Source organism: Suncus etruscus, chromosome 2 (assembly GCF_024139225.1).
Source record: "Suncus etruscus isolate mSunEtr1 chromosome 2, mSunEtr1.pri.cur, whole genome shotgun sequence".
Lineage (NCBI taxonomy): Eukaryota > Metazoa > Chordata > Mammalia > Eulipotyphla > Soricidae > Suncus > Suncus etruscus.
In genome coordinates, this window is record NC_064849.1 from 13,749,073 (window position 1) to 13,770,078 (window position 21,006).

General features: G+C 43.7%; 3 protein-coding genes across 3 annotated transcripts; all 3 read left to right on the forward strand.

The window, feature by feature from the left end:
• Window positions 1–3,175: 3,175 nt before the first annotated feature.
• Window positions 3,176–3,700, forward strand: LOC126001617 (high affinity copper uptake protein 1-like). Its single transcript, XM_049768896.1, has one exon. It carries the CDS (start codon window positions 3,176–3,178, stop codon window positions 3,698–3,700), a length of 525 nt encoding a protein of 174 aa, XP_049624853.1.
• Window positions 3,701–8,014: 4,314 nt separating this feature from the next.
• On the forward strand, window positions 8,015–12,512 carry LOC126001618 (high affinity copper uptake protein 1-like). Its single transcript, XM_049768897.1, has 2 exons — window positions 8,015–8,083; window positions 11,967–12,512. The coding sequence occupies exons 1-2, from the start codon at window positions 8,015–8,017 to the stop codon at window positions 12,510–12,512; spliced, it is 615 nt and encodes a 204-aa protein (XP_049624854.1).
• A 2,541-nt stretch (window positions 12,513–15,053) lies between these two features.
• On the forward strand, window positions 15,054–15,494 carry LOC126001619 (high affinity copper uptake protein 1-like). The gene has a single exon (XM_049768898.1). The coding sequence runs from the start codon at window positions 15,054–15,056 to the stop codon at window positions 15,492–15,494; it is 441 nt and encodes a 146-aa protein (XP_049624855.1).
• The last annotated feature ends 5,512 nt before the right edge of the window (window positions 15,495–21,006 follow it).

The window sequence follows — 21,006 nt, forward strand, 5'->3', positions numbered from 1 at the left end:
TCCTCCCTCCCTTCCTCCCTCCCTTCCTCCTTTCCTCCCTCCTCCCTCCCTTCCTCCCCCCTTCCTCCCTCCTCCCTCCTTCCCTCCCTCCCTCCCTCCCTCCCTCCCTTCCTTCCTTCCTTCCTTCCTCCCTCCCTCCCTCCCTCCCTCCCTTCCTTCGTTCCTTCCTTCCTTCCTTCCTTCCTTCCTTCCTTCCTTCCTTCCTTCCTTCCTTCCTTCCTTCCTTCCTTCCTTCCTTCCTTCCTTCCTTCCTTCCTTCCAAATGTTCAATTGACCAAAACACCACTGACGATGAATAAAGTCCATGATCAGTTGATCAGTAATAGAAGGATAGTGATGTCCTTTATAGACTATTTGGGCTCATGGTAATTTAGCATACTTGAGTAGCACAGCAAAAATTTTTTTTCTCTTTAATTCAGATTACTCAGGGATCCTGTGCAGTTTCTACAAAGTGTTAGTGTTTGCAGCTGTGTAGATGCATTGGAGAACCTCAATGAGATGGTTTTCTGCAGTGGCACATTACCTGAGATGATGTTAGAGCCCAGGCACAAAGAGCATCTGCTTTTGTTGCATGACACTGTTCATTATATCCACTTTCCTTTGGATGGAAGAGACAATTTCTTATTTTTCTCTTTGGCCCTCTATAAATTGTGGGCACACTAATGCTCTACGACCTATCATTGGTGCTGTTGAATGATTCAAGATCCACTGTTTCATTGCTGAGCAGAGTTCACGTTGAGATGGTCTTACTTCCTTGAGTTGTGTTTGAAGCATACCCGAGACCTTTGGGACGTTACTGTCTGGTAGAGTCTAGTCAGAAGGAAGCTGATAACTGGCATGCAATTCGGTGAATTCAAGACTCAGTAAACACTTTCACTAGGGGTGACCATTTGTCAAAAATGGGTGTCCAGTGTAAAGACAAAAGTATATATGTTAAAAGTCAGTTTCCTGCATTTAGCCTTGATGTGGTAGCACATCATTGAAGGAGTCAGGAGTCAGATTTAGACTCTGGACTGAGGATCAAGACCACTAAACCTAAAAGCAACTTGAGCAGGATAGCAAAATAAGAGTAGCTTGGCATTTTCTAACATTCCCTTTCATCATATGTATTACTAGTGATACTATGAGTCTCTGGGTGGGTGCCTAGGTGAGTGTCTCCATGAGTGTCTAGGAAAGGAATAATGGATTCTATTTCTGTCTCTGGAGGAAATTTCCAGGGCCAGACACAGGTCTACCATATCCCTGCATTGAAATTTCAGGTCAGGCCAGTAAAGAGTGATGGGGTCCATGCATTCTAATGGAATACATTCCCAATGAGAACCCACACATCCAAAATGGGTGGGTTGTGGATGGGATTCTGGACAAATGTCACATAGCTCTAAGCACTAGAAAGTGGAAACTGAGAATAACAAGGTCTCTTTTCAGCAGTACTGAATTCCTGAAATAGCAATGGCTCTGAACCTTCCTAATTGCCAGGAATTCAGTCAGTAATTGAGCAATGAGTTTTTTACACAATTTATGTAATTGCATGTTGAGAAAATTTATCACATAATTGACATTATTGTTCATGATACCTTTGTTTCCAGAGGAGGGAAAGCAATGTGGCTGCGAAAAAAAATCAGTAAAAGAATTAGATAATAAAATGGAAGGGAAGGAAAAGAAAAAGGAATAAAGTGAAAAAGGAACAAGGAAAAGTCCAGAAGCAAGTTCATTTGTGCAAAATGTGTATTTGACTCCAAGGAAGTCATTACTACAGTGGTTGAATGCATAGTATGACCTTGAAGTGGCCAGTTCATTCTGTGAAATAGGAGGGCACCAATATGGCCGAACATTTTTAACAAATGGCATTGACCAGAGTCTCCCGGTTTTATTTTATTGTTACTATAAATTTTAGGGGTGTGTCCTCAACTGCTATGGTCCCGTAGAGGGAGACACAAGGAGCTCGTGGTGAGGATGTTCATTATCGGTGCAAGAAGCCTTGGTGGTATGTGTGAGCCCCAAAACTGACCAGCAGTCCTGAAATTTGATCAGACCCCTGTCCTGGAAGGGGAATTGTAAAAAAGTCAGCGAGAAAAAAAAAAAAAGGTCAGCGAGGAGGCAGCACTGTGGGAGAAATGGTGATTGTGGGTGAAGAAAGTTGCATGCATGAGTTTGGAAGGGGTGGGACTTGAACTACACTCTCCTCCCAAATTGGCTAGATTTCTGCTACATGGGCCATTGTGGACAGGATCTAATTCAGCTGGGTTTAACCTCAATAAAAACAGAAATATTCAATGGAGGTAGAGTGCCATCTCAAGACAAGGTGCTTTCCATGATTTGCATGGTTTTCCCAGTCCACTCATCTGATTACTTATTGTTTTTGGTAGTTCTATTCACTATGAGGGCATTTTGTATTCATTCACCTGGTGTTCACATGCAAGGCATGCTGTCAACACGACAAACTCAGGAGCAGGGGCTGGGTGATGTGGGATTCTCAGACAGTGACAGTTGTTACAAAGCATGCCCACACCACTCTAGGTCCACCTCCCCAACTCACCACGATACATTCTCTATTCTCATAGAGGAGACCTCTGTGGTCTAGACAGAGTAAAGAAAGGCTTTAGGGGAAGGGAGAGAAAGCTTCATGAGAACAGAGCTTCAGGGTAAGTAAGGATGCCTAAAAGGCAGATGCTTCCGGTGCCATCAATCCAGGACTTGCCAATGATTTGGACAGCTATTTTGTCATTAGTAGGATGGAAGTATTTTGTGGTAGGTCGGTGGTTTCTCTTTGAAACATAGGTGTCTGTCCTGTCGCTGGTCAGTAGATAATAACAGGGATCACTGAGCCATTACAACCCAGGTTTATTTGCCCTTCCCATCAGGCAAAAAAGAAGTTTGGCCCACAGAGAGCTAAGCTGGCTCACTGGTGTGTTTGTGTGTGTGTGTGTGTGTGTGTGTGTACCCTTCTTTTCATACTGTTTCTCTTAGACAAAGGATGTGAAGGGATCAGCTCTTTTGGAAGGTGGGTCTTCCTAGGGAGGGTCTTGGCAGGGAGGATCTCCTGTGCTTGTACTTAAGGGGAGTCACTACTGAAGATCAGTGACTTCTCAAGGCCCTTGGAGGAGGCTCCTGCTCCAGACCTGAAGTTTCACTTGCGTGTCTGTCTTCCTACCAGAGGCAAGCCTTTGCTGGCACCATGTATCATCTTCACCATCATGAGGACACATCTGTGATCTCTTCTACACCAGAGACTTCCACCAGCACCCTGCTTTATGGATTTACCATGCCCTCAGCCCCACACGCACACGGAGGAGGACACACTGACAACATGTCGATGCACACCACCTTCTACTTTGGCTACAAAAATGTGGAGCTGCTGTTTCCGGGCTTGGTGATCCAATGCAGAGCCGGCATGGTGCTCGCTTGCCTGGTGATGTTCTGCCTGGCTCTCTGTTATGAAGGTCTCAAGGTGGCTCGGGAGAAACTCACGGACAGGGCCAAGAGCTCTCCACAGCCCCACGTGCTGCGATGGCTTCACCTTGCTCAGACAGCTCTGCATGTGCTCCAGATGATGCTGAGCTATGTGCTCATGCTTACCTTCATGACCTACAATGCCTACCTGGCCCTAGCCGTGTGGGCAGGAGCTGGCACAGGATACCTGGTCTTCCGTTGGAAGAATGCCAGGCTCCTGGACCCAGCTTCAGCGGATCCTTGCCACTAGCCTGGAAGAGATCCCTGCTTTAGGAAGGTCCCAGAGGTTCAGACAACAGGACAAGATTCCTCTTTTTCTATACCACTCCCATATTTGTGCCCCTCCCTGTCTACTTGTGAACCTTATCAGCTGGACTAGACGTGCTCTAAACTGTGCTGACTGACTCCCTTCTCCCACACTTTGATGAAAATCTAACCCCCGTTTGCAATAAAAAAAAATAACCTTGATCTTTAAGATCCAAAGTTTGGATGTCTTGTGTCATTCTTTGTATGTTTGTCTTTTTGAGATCTGATTAAACTTTGGTACTTCTGAATTTGTTGATTCTCTAAACTTAGCTCTGACATTGATTTGTGCATACCTCTTTATTTCTGTCTGGAAAACACTTTGTGGCACTCATGTGTTCCCATTTTCTCCTCTCTCAAATTTCACACCTCAGAGGTTTTGGGAAACCAACCTAGGTCAAAACTGGGCAAGGTTGAAGCCTTGAGAGATAGCACAGCAGTAGGGCATTTTCCTTGCATGCAGCTGGAATGGGAGGGACCCGTTTTGATTACTGGCATCCTGTTTGTTCCCTTAGCATGCCAGAGGTGATTTCTGAGAGCAGAGTCAGTATTATCCTCTGGGCACTGCTGGGTGCGTCCAAAGAACCAATCATTCTAGAAATAAATGAATAAAGTTTTAAAAAAATGATCAGGATAAAATATTCTGCCCGCACTTGTGCTCTCGCCCCAGAGCCACAGTGCCAACTCTTGTTGTACTTGGCTCACAATAGAATTTCCACTCCATTATTGTCAGTTACAATCTAACTATAGCAAAGGATGGAGAACTGAGGTTCCCTGCTTCACAGGTATCTTCATCTCTATTGTCATTGGGTTCTATGACCATGCTATCATTTTGTTCTATGTTCCCATGAAAATGTGATGTTATTCACCATCTAATCAAACATACCATTCTCCATAGCTATTCACATATCACCCATTTTCATGATTTAATTCTTAAAGAGCAGCCTATGATGTCAGGCATTGACATCATAAAGATTCCTTGTCCAATCATCTGGTAGTCTTGGTTGTCATGGTTGTTCTGGCAGGGCAGAACTGGATGTCCCCCTCTTGCCCAGCTATTATATGAGCCTGGCAGCTGGTTACAAAGTCCACAATGGCCAAGGTGTGAGCATGTGGCTCGAGTAAAAATTTACCTGCTTCACTCAATTTCTGCAGGGAAGAAGGCAGAGATATCTCAGACTTGGATCTAAGTGGTGATTGGAGTCTGGGAGCAGGCACCCATAGGGTGATCTCGGGAGAATGACAATCCACAAGTGCCTTGCCTGGGATGACAATATTTTCATCAAAAGCATTTTCTGTGCCTCACCTCAAATATCTATGCCCTCATAAAAACCACCCTTGTGTTTCTGGCTGAGACGAGGATTACCAAGAAAAGGAAACTGAGTCTGAGAGCAGCCGTTTCCTGAACTCTTGGGACATTTCTGTGATGTACGTTTACAGAACTTGCCAATTTAGCCATCCTATAATGATCAGGGTGACACCGAGGAGTTATCAATAATTACCTTAATCCAGGAGAAATATATGAGGAGCCCGAAAGGAGCAAGGGTATGATCATTTGGGAACTGTGACAGTTTCTCTTCAGAAATCAGTTTCTGAGGTCTGGAACCCATTCCTCTCTTGTGTGCCAGGTGCTCGAGTTTGTAATTTACAGAACAGGTCTTGTGCCTTAGTGGACACCTCTCATCTTCCTTTCATGTTCCTGTTATTTCCTTTCCTATTTGCTTCACTTATTATTTTACACTGTATTTTATCATGCTTTCTGTATTTCTTCCAAAGATCATTCCTCCTCCTGTCCTCCTTCAGCACTTAGTTCCTCCATCTTTCCCTCCCTCCTTCCTTCCTTCATTCCTTCCTTTCTTCCTTCCTTCCTTCCTTCCTTCCTCATTCCCTCCCTCCCAGCCAAAAATACAACCTCATCATGAATAATTCTTATTGCAGGAATGTAGGCTCATACCGGTTGTGATCACTGCGAACCAAGAGGTCCAGGAGCAAAAGAATATATTTGAGAGTTTGAATCTCTCAATATTGTAGACACTTGTTTTTTCTTGGAATTCTGAGTACAAAATCTCATGACTGTGCAGGTGAATTGGTTCTGCTCATGATCCTTGGGTCTGAATCCTCTCATGTGCTCCTTTGCTGGTGGGTCACCAACAGGCTTCTACTCCAACATTTTTCAAGAAGGTCAGTTGACCAAAACACCACTTAGGAGGAATAAAGTCCATGATAGAAGGATATTGGTGAACTTTATCCTTGGGCTCATGGTAATATAAGCATACTGAGTAGCATTGCAGATTCTTTTTGCTCTTTAATTCAGTTACTCAGATGGATCTTGAGAGATTTCTACAAAGTCTTAGTGTTTGCAGCTGTGCAGTTGCATTGGAGTACCTCAACACTCTTAGGAGATGGTTTTATTCAGTGGCACTTTACCCAGGATGAGGTTGGAGCCGAGACACACAGAGCATCTGCTTTTGTTGCATGACACTGTTCATTATACCCACTTTCCTTTGCATGGAAGAGACAGTTTCTTATTTTTCTTTTTGGCTCTCTATAAATTGTGGGCCCGCTAATGCTCTATGATCTATCATTGGTGCCATTGAATAATGCGAGATTCATTGTTTCATTGCTGGGCAGGATTCATGTTGAAATGTTCTTACTTCCTTGACTTGTGTTTTGAAGCAGATCTGCAATTGTTTGGACATCGCTGTCTGGTAGAGGCTAGTCAGAAGCAAACAACTGGCATACTCCTTGGTGAATTCAAAACTCAGTGAACAATTTCACTAGGGGTGACCAATTTTCACAGAATCGGTGTCCAGTGAGAAGACAAAATAACATATATTAAAAATCAGTCTCATTAATTTGACTTTGATGGGGTTGCTTGTCATTGAAATGATCAGGAGTTAGATTTAGAATCTGGACTAGGATCAAGACCATTGACCCTAAAAGCAACTTGAGCAGGATCACAATATAAGAGTTTGTTTGGCTGGTGTTCACACCCAAGGAATGCTATCCACAGGAAAATACTCAGGTGAAACTACCGGGTTATGTGGGGTCCTTAGACAGTGACAATTGTTACAATGCATACCCACACTAGTCTAGGTCTATTATTCCAACACACCATGATATAAACTCTAATCTCATAGAGGAGATTACTATGAGATCTAGACAGAGTAAAATAGGGCTGTTGGGGAAGGAGAGAAAGCTTCAAGAGAACAGAGCTCCAGAGTAAGTAAGGATGCCTGAAAGACAAATGCTCCCTGTGCCATTGATCTGGGACTTGCCTATGATTTGAACAGCTATTTTGTCCTTGGTAGGATGGAAGTATTGTGTAGTAGGTTGTTAGTTTCTCTTTGAGACATGGGTGTGTGCAATGCAGCTGCTCAGTATATAATCATAGGGATTGCTGAGCCATTCCATCCCAGGTTTAGTTGCAATCCTCATCAGGCAAAAAAGAACAGTTTGGCCCATAGAGAGCTAAGATGGTTTTCTGGTAGTGTGTGTGCGTGTGTCTGTGCGCGTGCTCCCGCGTTTGTGTTGCCCCTCCTTTTTCTGTTTCTCTTACACAAGAGGATGAAGGGATCAGCATTTGGAAGGTGGGTCTTCCTAGGGAGGGTCCTGGCAGGGATTTTTCTAGGGAGGGTCTTTGCAGGGAGGATCTCCTGTGCTTGTACTTAAGAGGAGTCACTGCTGAAGATCAGTGACTTCTCAAGGCCCTTGGAGGAGGCTCCTGCTCTAGACTTGAAGATTCCCTTGCTTGCCTGTCTTCCTGCCAAAGGCAAGCCTTTGCTGGCACCATGTGTCATCGTCACCACCATGAGGACACATCTCTGATCTCTTCTACTCCAGAGACTTCCACCAGCACCCTGTTTCATGGCTTTACCATGCCCTCAGCCCCACACGCACACGGAGGAGGACACACTGACAACATGTCGATGCACACCACCTTCTACTTTGGCTACAAAAATGTGGAGCTGCTGTTTCCGGGCTTGGTGATCCAATGCAGAGTCGGCATGGTGCTCGCTTGCCTGGTGATGTTCTGCCTGGCTCTCTGCTATGAAGGTCTCAAGGTGGCTCGGGAGAAACTATGGACAGGGCCAAGAGCTCTCCACATGGCCCCACGTGCTGCGATGGCTTCAGAACTTGCTCAGACAAAGCTCTGCACGTGCTCCAGGTGGTGCTGAGCTATGTGCTCATGCGTTACCTTCATGACCTACAATGGCCGACCTGGCCCTGGCCGTGTTGGCAGGGGCCTGTACAGGATAACATGGTCTTTACCGTTGGAAGAATGCCAGGCTCCTGGACCCAGCTTCAGCGGATCCTTGCCACTAGCCTGGTAAATCTTCAGAATTTGAGAAACACCCAGAAGATAGAGGCAACAGGACAGTGTTCTACTTCCCCCCACCCACTTCATTGTGTCCCTCCCTATTTTCTGTCAACCTTAGCATCTGGACTAGACTTACTCTAAACTGAGTTGATTGGCCCCCTTCTCCCCACACTCTAATGGAAACATAAACCCCATTTGCAATAAATAAAAAGCTTGATCTTTGAGATCCAAAGTTTTGCTGTCTTGTGTCAATTTTTTGTCTGTTTGTCTTTTTGAGGTCTGATTGAACTGTGGTTCTTCTGAGCTTGTTGTTCCTCTAAGCTTAGCTCTGATGTTGATTTGTGTATATTCATTTATTTCTGTTTTGGGCAACACCTTGTGCCACTCTGGTGTTCCCCCTTTCTTCTCTCTCAAATCCCACATCTGGGAGTTCCAGGGCAGCCAACTCAGGTCAAAAACGGGCAAGATTGGGGCCAGAGAGAGAGCACAGCACTAGAGCATTGACCTTGCATGAAACTGGAATTGGAGGAACCCATTTCCATTCCTGGCATGTAGTGATTTCTGAGTGCAGAGCCAGGAGTATTCGCTGATCACCTCTAGGTGTGGCCAAACAAACAATCAATCTATAAATAAATGAATAAAGTTTAAAAAAATGGGCAGAATTAAACACTTTGCTTGCACATTTTCTTTTGCTTCAGAGCCACAGTGCCAACTCTTGTTTTACTTGGCTCACAATAGAATTTCCACTCCATTATTAGTGAAAATCTTACTATAGCAGAGTATGAAGCACTGAGGTTCTCTGCTTCAAAGGTATCTAAATCGCAATAGTCACTGGTTTCTATGACCATGCTATCATTTTGTTCTATATCCTCATGAAAATGTGATGTTATTCTCCATCTAATGAAACATACCATTCTCCATAGCCATTCACATGTCACCCATTTTCATGATTTAATTCTGAAAGAACAGCCTATGATGTCAGGCATTGACATCATAAAGATTCCTTGTCCAGTCATCTGGTAGTCTTGGTTGTCATGGTTGTTCTGGCAGGGCAGAACTGGATGTCTCCCTCTTGCCCAGCCACTATGGGAGCCTAGCAGCTGGCTCCATAGTCCACATTGACCAAGGTGTGAGCATGTGGCTCGAGTGAAAACTTCCCTGCTTCACTCAATTTCTGCATGGAAGAAGGCAGAGATATCTCAGACTTGGATCTAAGGGGTGATTGAAGTCAGGAAGCAGGGCCCATAGGGTGATCTCTGGAGAATCACAATCCACAAGTGCCTTGCCTAAGATGACAATATTTTTATCAAAAGCATTTTCTGTGCCTCACCTCAAATATCTATGCCCTCATAAAAACCACCCCTGTGTTTCTGGCTGAGACGAGGATTACCAAGGAAAGGAAATCAAGTCTGAGAGCAGCAGTTTCCTGAACTCTTCAGACATTTCTGTGATGTACGTTTACAGAACTTGCCAATTTTAGTCATCCTATAATGATCAGGGTGACACCGAGGAGTTATCAATAATTACCTTAATCCAGGAGAAATATATGAGGAGTAGCAAAGGAGTGAGGATATGATCATTTGGGAACTGTGACAGTTTCTCTTCAGAAATCAGTGTCTGATGTCTGGAACCCATTCCTCTCTTGTGTGCCAGGTGCTCGAGTTTGAAATTTACAGAACAGGTCTTGTGCCTTAGTGGACACCTCTCATCTTCCTTTCATGTTCCTGTTATTTCCTTTCCTATTTGCTTCACTTATTATTTTACACTGTATTTTTTTCATGCTTTCTGTTTTCTTCCAAACATCATTCCTGCTCCGTTCCTCCTAAAGCACTTAGTTTTTTAATCTATCCAATGTTCGTCCCTCCCTCCCTCCTTCCCTCCCTCCCTCCCTCCCTTCCTCCCTCCTTCCCTTCCTTCCTTCCTTCCTTCCTTCCTTCCTTCCTTCCTTCCTTCCTTCCTTCCTTCCTTCCTTCCTTCCTTCCTTCCTTCCTTCCTTCCTTCCTTCTTTCCTCCCTTCCTTCCTTCCCAGCCAAAAATACAACCCTATCATGAATAATTCTTATTGCAGGAATGTAGGCTCACAGCGGTTGTGATCACTGCGATCTAAGAGGTCCAGGAGCAAAAGAATATATTTGCGAGTTTGAATCTCTCAACATTGTAGGCACTTGTATTTTCTTGGAATTCTGAGTACAAAATATCATGACTGTGTAGGTGAATTGGTTCTGTTCATGATCCTTGTGTCTGAATCCTATCATGTGCTCCTTTGCTGGCGGGTCACCAACAGGCTTCTACTCCACCATTATTCAAGATATTCAGTTGACCAAAACACCACATAGGAGGAATAAAGACCATGATAGAAGGATATTGGTGAACTTTATCCTTGGGCTCATGGTAATACAAGCATACTGAGTAGCATTGCAGATTCTTTTTGATCTTTAATTCAGTTACTCAGATGGATCTTGCGAGATTTCTACAAAGTCTTAGTGTTTGCAGCTGTGCAGATGCATTGGAGTACCTCAACACCCTTAGGAGAAGGTTTTTCTGCAGTGGCACTTTACCCAAGATGATGTTGGAGCCGAGACACACAGAGCATCTGCTATTGTTCCATGACACTGTTCATTATACCCACTTTCCTTTGCATGGACAAGACAGTTTCTTATTTTTCCTTTTGGCTCTCTATAAATTGTGGGCCCGCTAATGCTCTATGATCTATCATTGGTGCCATTGAATGATGCGAGAGTTACTGTTTTATTGCTGGGCAGGATTCATGTTGACATGTTCTTACTTCCTTGACTTGAGTTTTGAAGTTGATCTGCAACTGCTTGGACAACGCTGTCTGGTAGAGGCTAGTCAGAAGGAAGCAAACAACTGGCATACTCTTTGGTGAATTCAAAACTCAGTAAACAATTTCACTAGGGGTGACCAATTTTCACAGAATCGGTGTCCAGTGTGAAGACAATATAACATATGCTAAAAATCAGTCACCTTCATTTGGCTTTGAAGTGGTTGCTTGTCATTAATATGATTAGGAGTTAGATTTAGAATCTGGACTAGGATCAAGACCATTGACCCTAAAAGCAACTTGAGCAGGATCACAATATAAGAGTTTGTTTGGCTGGTGTTCACACCCAAGGAATGCTATCCACAGGAAAATACTCAGGTGAAACGACCGGGTTATGTGGGGTCCTTAGACAGTGACAATTGTTACAATGCATGCCCACACTAGTCTAGGTCCACCATTCCAACTCACCATGATATACACTTTAATCTCATAGAGGAGATTACTATGTGGTCTAGACAGAGTAAAAGACGGCTGTTTGGGAAGGAGAGAAAGCTTCAAGAGAACAGAGCTCCAGGGTAAGTAAGGATGCCTGAAAGACAAATGCTCCCTGTGCCATTGATCTGGGACTTGCCTATGATTTGAACAGCTATTTTGTCCTTGAAGGATGGACGTATTGTGTAGTAGATTGGTGGTTTCTCTTTGAGACATGGGTATCTGCAATGTGGCTGGTCAGTATATAATCATGGGGATTGATGAGCCATTCCATCCCAGGTTTAGTTGCCATCCTCATCAGGCAAAAAAGAACAGTTTGGCCTATAGAGAGCTAATCTGGTTTTCTGGTAGTGTGTGTGTGTGTGTGTGTGTGTGTGTGTTTGTGTTGCCCCTTCTTGTTCTACTGTTTCTCTTACACATGGGGATGAAGGGATGAAGGTGGGTCTTCCTAGGGAGGGTCCTCGCAGGGATTTTTCTAGGGAGGGTCTTTGCAGGGAGGATCTCCTGTGCTTGTACTTAAGAGGAGTCACTGCTGAAGACCAGTGACTTCTCAAGGCCCTTGGAGGAGGCTCCTGCTCTAGACCTGAAAATTCCCTTGCTTGACTGTCCTTCTACCAGAGGCAAGCCTTTGCTGGCACCATGTGTCATCTTCACCACCATGAGGACACATCTGTGATCTCTTCTACTCCAGAGACTTCCTGCAGCACCCTGTTTCATGGCTTTACCGTGCCCTCAGCCCAACATGCACACAGAGGAGGACACACTGACAACATGTCGATGCACACCACCTTCTACTTTGGCTACAAAAATGTGGAACTTCTGTTTCCGGGCTTGGTGATCCAATGGAGATTCGGCATGTTGCTCGCTTGCCTGGTGATGTTCTGCCTGGCTCTCTGCTATGAAGGTCTCAAGGTGGCTCGGGAGAAACTCATGGACAGGGCTCAGAGCTCTCCACAGCCCCATGTGCTCCGATGGCTTCACCTTGCTCAGACAGCTCTGCATGTGCTCCAGGTGGTGTTGAGCTATGTGCTCATGCTTACCTTCATGACCTACAATGCCTACCTGGCCATGGCCGTGTTGGCGGGGGCCTGTACAGGATACCTGGTCTTCCGTTGGAAGAATGCCAGGCTCCTGGACCCAGCTTCAGCGGATCCTTGCCACTAGCCTGTTAAATCTTCAGAATTTGAGAAGGACCCAGAAGATACAGGACAAAGGACAGGATTCTACTCCCCCCCACTTCATTGTGTCCCTCCCTATTTTCTGTCAACCTTACCATCTGGACTAGACTTACTCTAAGCTGAGTTGATTGGCCCCCTTCTCCCCACACTCTAATGGAAACATAAACCCCATTTGCAATAAATAAAAAGCTTGATCTTTGAGATCCAAAGATTTACTGTCTTGTGTCAATTTTTCGTCTGTTTGTCTTTTTGAGGTCTGATTGAACTTTGGTTCTTCTGAGCTTGTTGTTCCTCTTAGCTTAGCTCTGATGTTGATTTGTGTATATTCATTTATTTCTGTTTTGGGCAACACCTTGTGCCACTGTGGTGTTCCCCCTTTCTCCTCTCTCAAATCCCACATCTGGGAGTTTCTGGGCAGCCAACTCAGGTCAAAAACGGGCAAGATTGTGGCCAGAGAGAGCACAGCACTAGAGCATTGACCTTGCATGAGGCTGGAATGGGAGGAAACCATTTCCATTCCTAGCATGTAGCGATTTCTGAGTGCAGAGCCAGGAGTATCCGCTGATCACCTCTAGGTGTGGCCAAAGAACCAATAAATCTATAAATAAATGAATAAAGTTATAAAAAATGGGCAGGATTAAATACTCTGCCCTTACTTGTGCTCTCCCTCCAGAGACACAGTGCCAACTCTGGTTGTCCTTGGCTCACTATAGAATTTCCACTCCATTAGTGTCAGTGACAACCTTACTATAGCACAGGATGGAGAACTGAGGTTCCCTGCTTCACAGGTATCTTCATCTCTTTTGTCTCTGGGTTCTATGACCTTGCTATCATTTTGTTCTATATCCCCACAAAAATGTGATGTTATTCTCCATCTAATCAAACATACCGTTCTCCATAGCCATTCACATATCGCCCATTTTCATGATGTAATTCTTAAAGAGCAGCCTATGATATCAGGCATTGACATCATAAAGATTCCTTGTCCAATCATCTGGTAGTCTTGGTTGTCATGTTTGTTCTGGCTGGGCAGAACTGGATGTCCCCCTCTTGTCCAGCTACTATGGGAGCCTGGCAGCTGATTCCAAAGTCCACATTGACCAAGGTGTGAGCATGTGGCTTGAGTGAAAACTTCCCTGCTTCACTCAATTTCTGCATGGAAGAAGGCAGAGATATCTCAGACTTGGATCTAAGTGGTGATTGGAGTCAGGAAGCAGGGCCCATAGGGTGATCTCTGGAGAATCACAATCCACAAGTGCCTTGCCTGGGATGACAATATTTTCATCAAAAGCATTTTCTGTGCCTCACCTCAAATATTTATGCCCTCATAAAAACCACCGCTGTGGTTCTGGCTGAGACGAGGATTCCCAAGGAAAGAATACCGATTCTGAGAAGCAGCCATTTTCTGAACTCTTGGGACATTTCTGTGATGTACGTTTACAGAACCTGCAAACTTCAGCCTTCCGATAATGATCAGGGTGACACCGAGGAGTTATCAATAATTACTTTAATCCAGGAGAAATATACGAGGAACAGGAAAGGAGTGAGGGTATGACCATTTGGGAACTGTGACAGTTTCTCTTCAGAAATCAGTTTCTGAGGTCTGGAACCCATTCCTCTCTTGTGTGCCAGGTGCTCGAGTTTGTAATTTACAGAACAGGTCTTGTGCCTTAAAAGTAACTTGAGCAAGATCACAAAATAAGAGTTTTTTTGCCTGGTGTTCATACCCAAGGAATACTATCAACAAGAAAATACTCAGGTGAAATAATCAGGTTATGTGGGTTCCTTAGTGACAATTATTATAATGCATATTCACACTAGTCTAGGTCCACCATTCCAACTCACCATGATATACACTCTAATCTCATAGAGGAGATTACTATGTGGTCTAGACAGAGTAAAAGACGGCTGTTGGGGAAGGAGAGAAAGCTTCAAGAGAACAGAGCTCCCGGGTAAGTAAGGATGCCTGAAAGGCAAATGCTCCCTGTGCCATTGATCTGGGACTTGCCTATGATTTGAACAGCTATTGTGTCCTTGGTAGGATGGAAGTATTTTGTAGTGGGTTGTTGGTTTCTCTTTGAAACATGGGTGTCTGCAATGTGGCTGGTCAGTATATAATCATAGGGATTGCTGAGCCATTCCATCCCAGGTTTAGTTGCCATCCTCATCAGGCAAAAAAGAACAGTTTGGCCCATAGAGAGCTAAACTGGTTTTCTGGTTGTGTGTGTGTGTGTGTGTGTGTGTGTGTGTGTGTGAGTGTGTGTTTTGCCCCTCCTTTTTCTACTGTTTCTCTTACACAAGGGGATGAATGGATCAGCATTTGGAAGGTGGGTCTTCCTAGGGAGGGTCCTGGCAGGGATTTTTCTAGGAGGGTCTTTGCAGGGAGGATCTCCTGTGCTTGTACTTAAGAGGAGTCATTGCTGAAGATCAGTGACTTCTCAAGGCCCTTGGAGGAGGCTCCTGCTCTAGACTTGAAGATTCCCTTGCTTGCCTGTCTTCCTACCAGAGGCAAGCCTTTGCTGGCACCATGTGTCATCCTCACCACCATGAGGACACATCTGTGATCTCTTCTACTCCAGAGACTTCCTGCAGCACCCTGTTTCATGGCTTTACCGTGCCCTCAGCCCCACACACACACGGAGGAGGACACACTGACAACATGTCGATGCACACCACCTTCTACTTTGGCTACAGAAATGTGGAGCTGCTGTTTCCGGGCTTGGTGATCCAATGCAGAGTAGGCATGGTGCTCGCTTGCCTGGTGATGTTCTGCCTGGCTCTCTGCTATGAAGGTCTCAAGGTGGCTCGGGAGAAACTCATGGACAGGGCTCAGAGCTCTCCACAGCCCCATGTGCTCCGATGGCTTCACCTTGCTCAGACAGCTCTGCATGTGCTCCAGGTGGTGCTGAGCTATGTGCTCATGCTTACCTTCATGACCTACAATGCCTACCTGGCCCTGGCCGTGTAGGCAGGGGCCTGTACAGGATACCTGGTCTTCCATTGGAAGAATGTCAGGCTCCTGGACCCAGCTTCAGCGGATCCTTGCCACTAGCCTGCTAAAGCTTCTGGATTTGAGAAGGACCCAGAAGATTCAGGCAACAGGACAGGATTCTTCTTTTTCCACCCCACCCACTTCTTTGTGTCCCTCCCTATTTTCTGTCAACCTTATCATGGACTAGACTTACTCTAAGCTGAGTTGACTGGCCCCCTTCTCCCCACACTCTAATGGAAACATAAACCCCATTTGCAATAAATAAAAAGCTTGATCTTTGAGATCCAAAGATTTACTGTCTTGTGTCAATTTTTTGTCTGTTTGTCTTTTGAGGTCTGATTGAACTGTGGTTCTTCTGAGCTTGTTGTTCCTTTAAGCTTAGCTCTGATGTTGATTTGTGTATATTCATTTATTTCTGTTTTGGGCAACACCTTGTGCCACTGTGGTGTTCCCCCTTTCTCCTCTCTCAAATCCCACATCTGGGAGTTCCTGGGCAGCCAACTCAGGTCAAAAATGGGCAAGATTGGGGCAGAGAGATAGCACAGCACTAGATCATTGCCCTTGCATGAGGCGTCAATGGGAGGAACCCATTTCCATTCCTGGCATGTAGCGATTTCTGAGTGCAGAGCCAGGAGTATCCGCTGATCACCTCTAGGTGTGGCCAAAGAACCAATCAATCTATAAATAAATGAATAAATTTAAAACAAAAATGGGCAGGATTAAATACTCTGCTAGCAGTGTGCTCTTGCTTCAGAGCCAACTCTTGTTGTACTTGGCTCACAATAGGGTTCCCACTCCATTATTGTAAGTGATAATCTCACCATAGCAGTGGATGGAGAACTGAGATTCTCTGCTCCACTTGTATCTCTTTATCTCCATTGTCACTGGGTTCTATGACCATGCTATCAATTTTTCTATATCCCATGAAAGTTGACATTATTCTCTGTCTATCATCGGCCTCCGTCCCTTTCAGAGAACATACCATTCTCTATAGCCATTCACAATCACCATTTTCATGATTTAATTCTTAAAGAGCAGCTTATTATGCCAAGCGTTGACATCATAAAGATTCCTTATCCAATCATCTGGTAGTCTTGGTTCTCATGGTTGTTCTGGCAGGGCCGGAACTTGGTGTTCCCCTCTTGCCCAGCTATTATAGGAGTCTGGCACTTGGATGCAAAGTCTACATTGAGAAGGCTTTGAGCATGTCGCTTGGATGAAAACTGACCCATTTCTCTCAATTGCTGCTGGGAGGAAGGCAGTGATATCTCAGACTCAGACCTATGCTGTGAGTGGAGTCTGGTAGCAGGTTTCTGCAGGTAATCTCAGGAGAATGACACTATATAAGTCCCTTTCATCAAATGCAATTTCTGTGCCTCACCTTAAATATCTAAGCCTTCATACAAACCATCTCTGTGTTTCTGGCTGAGTTGGGGAGCTCCCAAGGAAAGGGGACCAAGTCTGAGAGTAGCAGTTTCATGAGTCATGATCAGGGTTTCTCTGCCTGCATCCCCAAGTGCAGGGCCTAGAAAACCAAGGTTGCCCTGGTCTTGGCTGGCATGCTGGGACAAGGGTTGCTTTGAATGAAAGTTCATTAGGTCAGCCACAGTGCCATTCGCATACAGTCCACGACAAGTGCAGAGGAGCAGTATCCTCAAGGCAAACATGTAGGTCAGCACAGGTTAGGTTGTGCTGGGCACATGCATTTGGTGGGACATTTCTGTGAGGTACGTATATAGAACTTGTCAATTTTCGGCCATCCTGTAATGATAAGGGTGACACCAAGGAGTTATCAATATTCACCTCAATCCAGGAGACATACAGGAGGAGCAGCAAAGGAGGGAGGGGAGAGTCATTTGGGAACTGTGAGTGTTTCTCTTCAGAGATCAGGTTCTGCAGCCCAGAACCCATTCCTCTCTTGTGTGCTAGGTGCTCGAGGTTGTAATTTACAGGACAAGACTTGTGCCTTAGTGGACACCTCTCCTCTTTCTTTTGATGATCCTGTTCCTTTCATATTTGCTTCACTCTTTATTTTACCTGCTTCTCTTCCTGCTTTCTCTTGGCTTCCAACCTTCATTCCTCCTCCCATTATTCCTACAGTACTTTTGTTCTTATATCTATCCAATGTTCTTTCTTTTTTTTTTTTTTTTTTGGTTTTTGGGCCACACCCAGTAACGCTCAGGGGTTACTCCTGGCTATATGCTCAGAAGTTGCTCCTGGCTTGGGGGACCATATGGGACACCGGGGGATCGAACCGAGGTCCGTCCAAGGTTAGCGCAGGCAAGGCAGGCACCTTACCTTTAGCGCCACCGCCCGGCCCTCCAATGTTCTTTCATTTGTTCATTCGCTCCTTCCTTCCTTCCTTCCTTTCTTCCTTCCTTCCTTCCTTCCTTCCTTCCTTCCTTCCTTCCTTCCTTCCTTCCTTCCTTCCTTCCTTCCTTCCTTCTTTCTTTTTTCTTTCTTTCTTTCTTTCTTTCTTTCTTTCTTTCTTTCTTTCTTTCTTTCTTTCTTTCTTCTTTCTTTCTTTCTTTCTTTCTTTCTTTCTTTCTTTCTTTCTTTCTTTCTTTCTTTCTTTCTTTCTTTCTTTCTTTCTTTCTTTCTTTCTTCTTTCTTTCTTTGTTCTTCCTTTTCTTTCTTCTTCCTCTTTCTCTTCCTTCCTCTTTCTCTTCCTTCCTTCCTTTTTCTCTCTCTTTCTTCCTTTCTCCATTTCTTTCTCCCTCCCTTCCTTCTTTTCTCCCTTCCCTCCTTCCTTTTCTTTCTTTCTTTCTTTCTTTCTCTTCTCTCTCTTTCTTCTTCTTTCTTCTTTCTTTCTTTTCTTTCTTTCTTTCTTTCTTTTCTTTCTTTTCTTTCTTTCTTTCTTTCTTTCTTTCTTTTCTTTCTTTCTTTCTTTCTTTCTTTCTTTCTTCTTTCTTTCTTTCTTTCTTTCTTTCTTTCTTCCTTCCTTCCTTCCTTCCTTTGTCTCTTTCTTTCTTTCCTTCTTTCTTTGTTCTTCCTTTTCTTTCTTCTTCCTCTTTCTCTTCCTTCCTTCCTCTTTCTCTTCCTTCCTTTTTCTCTCTCTTTCTTCCTTTCTCCATTCCTTTCTCTCTCCCTTCCTTCTTTTCTTCCGTCCCTCCTTCTTTTCTTTCTTTCTTTCTTTCTTTCTTTCTTTCTTTCTTTCTTTCTTTCTTTCTTTCTTTCTTTCTTTCTTTCTTTCTTTCTTTCTTTCTTTCTTCCTTTCTTTCTCTTTCTTTCTCCCTCCCTTCCTTCTTTTCTTCCTTCCTTCCTTCTTTTCTTTCTTTCTTTCTTTCTTTCTTTCTTTCTTCCTTCCTTTCTTTATTCCTTCCTTCCTTCATTTCTTTCTTTCTTTCTTTCTTTATTTCTTTCTTTCTTTCTTTCTTTCTTTCTTTCTTTCTTTCTTTCTTTCTTTCTTTATTTCTTTCTCTCTCTCTCTCTCTTTCTTTCTTTCTTTCTTTCTTTCTTTCTTTCTTTCTTTCTTTTCTTTCTCTCTTTCTTTCTCTCTCATTCTTTCTCTCTAACTTTCTTTCTCTCTAACTTTCTTTCTTTCTTTCTCTCTAACTTTCTTTCTCTCTTTCTTTCTTTCTCTCTAACTTTCTTTCTTTTTCTTCTTCCTTTTCCTCTCTTCCTTTCTCTTTTCTTTTCTCTATTCCTCCTTTTCTTTCTCTTTCTTCTTTCTTTTTTAATAAAGCTTTCTTTATTGAGTAATAAAGCTCTGCAAAAATTAGGCGTGTGCACCAGACCTGAGCATCTTTCTTTCTTTCTTTCTTTCTTTCTTTCTTTCTTTCTTTCTTTCTTTCTTTCTTTCTTTCTTTCTTTCTTTCTTTCTTTCTTTCTTTCTTTCTTTCTTTCTTTCTTTCTTTCTTTCTTTCTTTCTTTCTTCTTCTCTTCTTCTTTCTTTCTTTCTTTCTTTCTTTCTTTCTTTTCTTTCTTTCTTTCTTTCTTTCTTTCTTTCTTTCTTTCTTTCTTTCTTTCTTTCTTTCTTTCTTTCTTTCTTTCTTTCTTTCTCCCTCCCTCTCTCCCTCCCTCTCTCCCTCCCTCGCTCCCTCCCTCGCTCCTTCCCTCCTTCCTTCCTTCCCTCCTTCCTTCCTTCCTTCCTTCCTTCCTTCCTTCCTTCCTTCCTTCCTTCGCTCCCTCCCTCGCTCCTTACAGAACAGGTCTTGTGCCTTAGTGGACACCTCTCATCTTCCTTTCATGTTCCTGTTATTTTCTTTCCTATTTGCTTCACTTATTATTTTACACTGTATTTTTTTCATGCTTTCTGTTTTCTTCCAAACATCATTCCTGCTCCGTTCCTCCTAAAACACTTATTTTAATCTATCCAATATTCGTCCCTCCCTCCCTCCCTCCCTCCCTCCCTCCCTCCCTCCCTCCCTCCCTTCCTTCCTTCCTTCCTTCCTTCCTTCCTTCCTTCCTTCCTTCCTTCCTTCCTTCCTTCCTTCCTTCCTCTTCCATTCCCCTTGTATTCCTCTCCACTCTACTTCTTAAACTGTTTCATAATTCAAGATCAAAGAGGTTTCATCTTTTTGGGGGTCACACCCAGCTATGCTCAGGAGTTACTCCTGGCTCTGTACTCAGAAATCGCTCATGGCAAGCATGGGGAACCATATGGGATGCCAGGATTCGAAACACGACATCCATCCTGAGTCAGCTGTGTGCAAGGCAAACACCCTACCGCTGTGCTATCTCTCTGGCCCCAAAGAGGTTTCATCATAAGAAAAAAACACTTATTTTGAGGACATGGCAAAGCTGTTTATCTTAGAGCCAGTGAATCAGGAGATACTACCAGACATAGAGGATGATGTGCTCTAATGTCCCAAGAGCAGTTGTAGGTTTTGTAAGTGACAGTTACTTTGAATGCCTCAGACATATAATCTTTATTATTTTATTTTCTCAATTTTCTTCTGAATAAGTGAGGTTTCACAGCACCATGGGTAGTTTTTGTTTGCTTGTCTTTAGAAATTTGTAATAATTCCCATGTATTTTCTACCATTTCCCCTGTTATCTCAATTGGAGATTATGTTTGGGGCTTAGTGTGATACATGTGATAAGTTCAGCACTGATGAACTAAATTTAAATATACAAATTATTGTCAGATTCAATTTAAAAATAATTAAAATTTCTAGTTTATACAGGATATATTACTTTGTTATTAGTAAGAAATAATGAAATGGATATAGTAATGTATAATTTGTAATCATAAATAACTAAGTTTATAATATACTATTGGACCCAAAGAATATTTTTGAGAGGGTTTTCAGCCACACCCAGTGACGCTCAGAAATTTCTGAGCTATGCACTCAGAAATCTCTCCTGGCTTGAGGGACCATATGGGACACCAGGGAATCGAATCACAGATCGTCCTAGGCTAGCACGCACAAGGCAGAGCCTTAATGTTTGTGACTGCTCCAGGCCCCCAAAGAATATTTAAAGTAAATAATTTTGAACAGTTGATAAATGAAAAGAAGTTCTATCATAATGTGAGAAAATTATG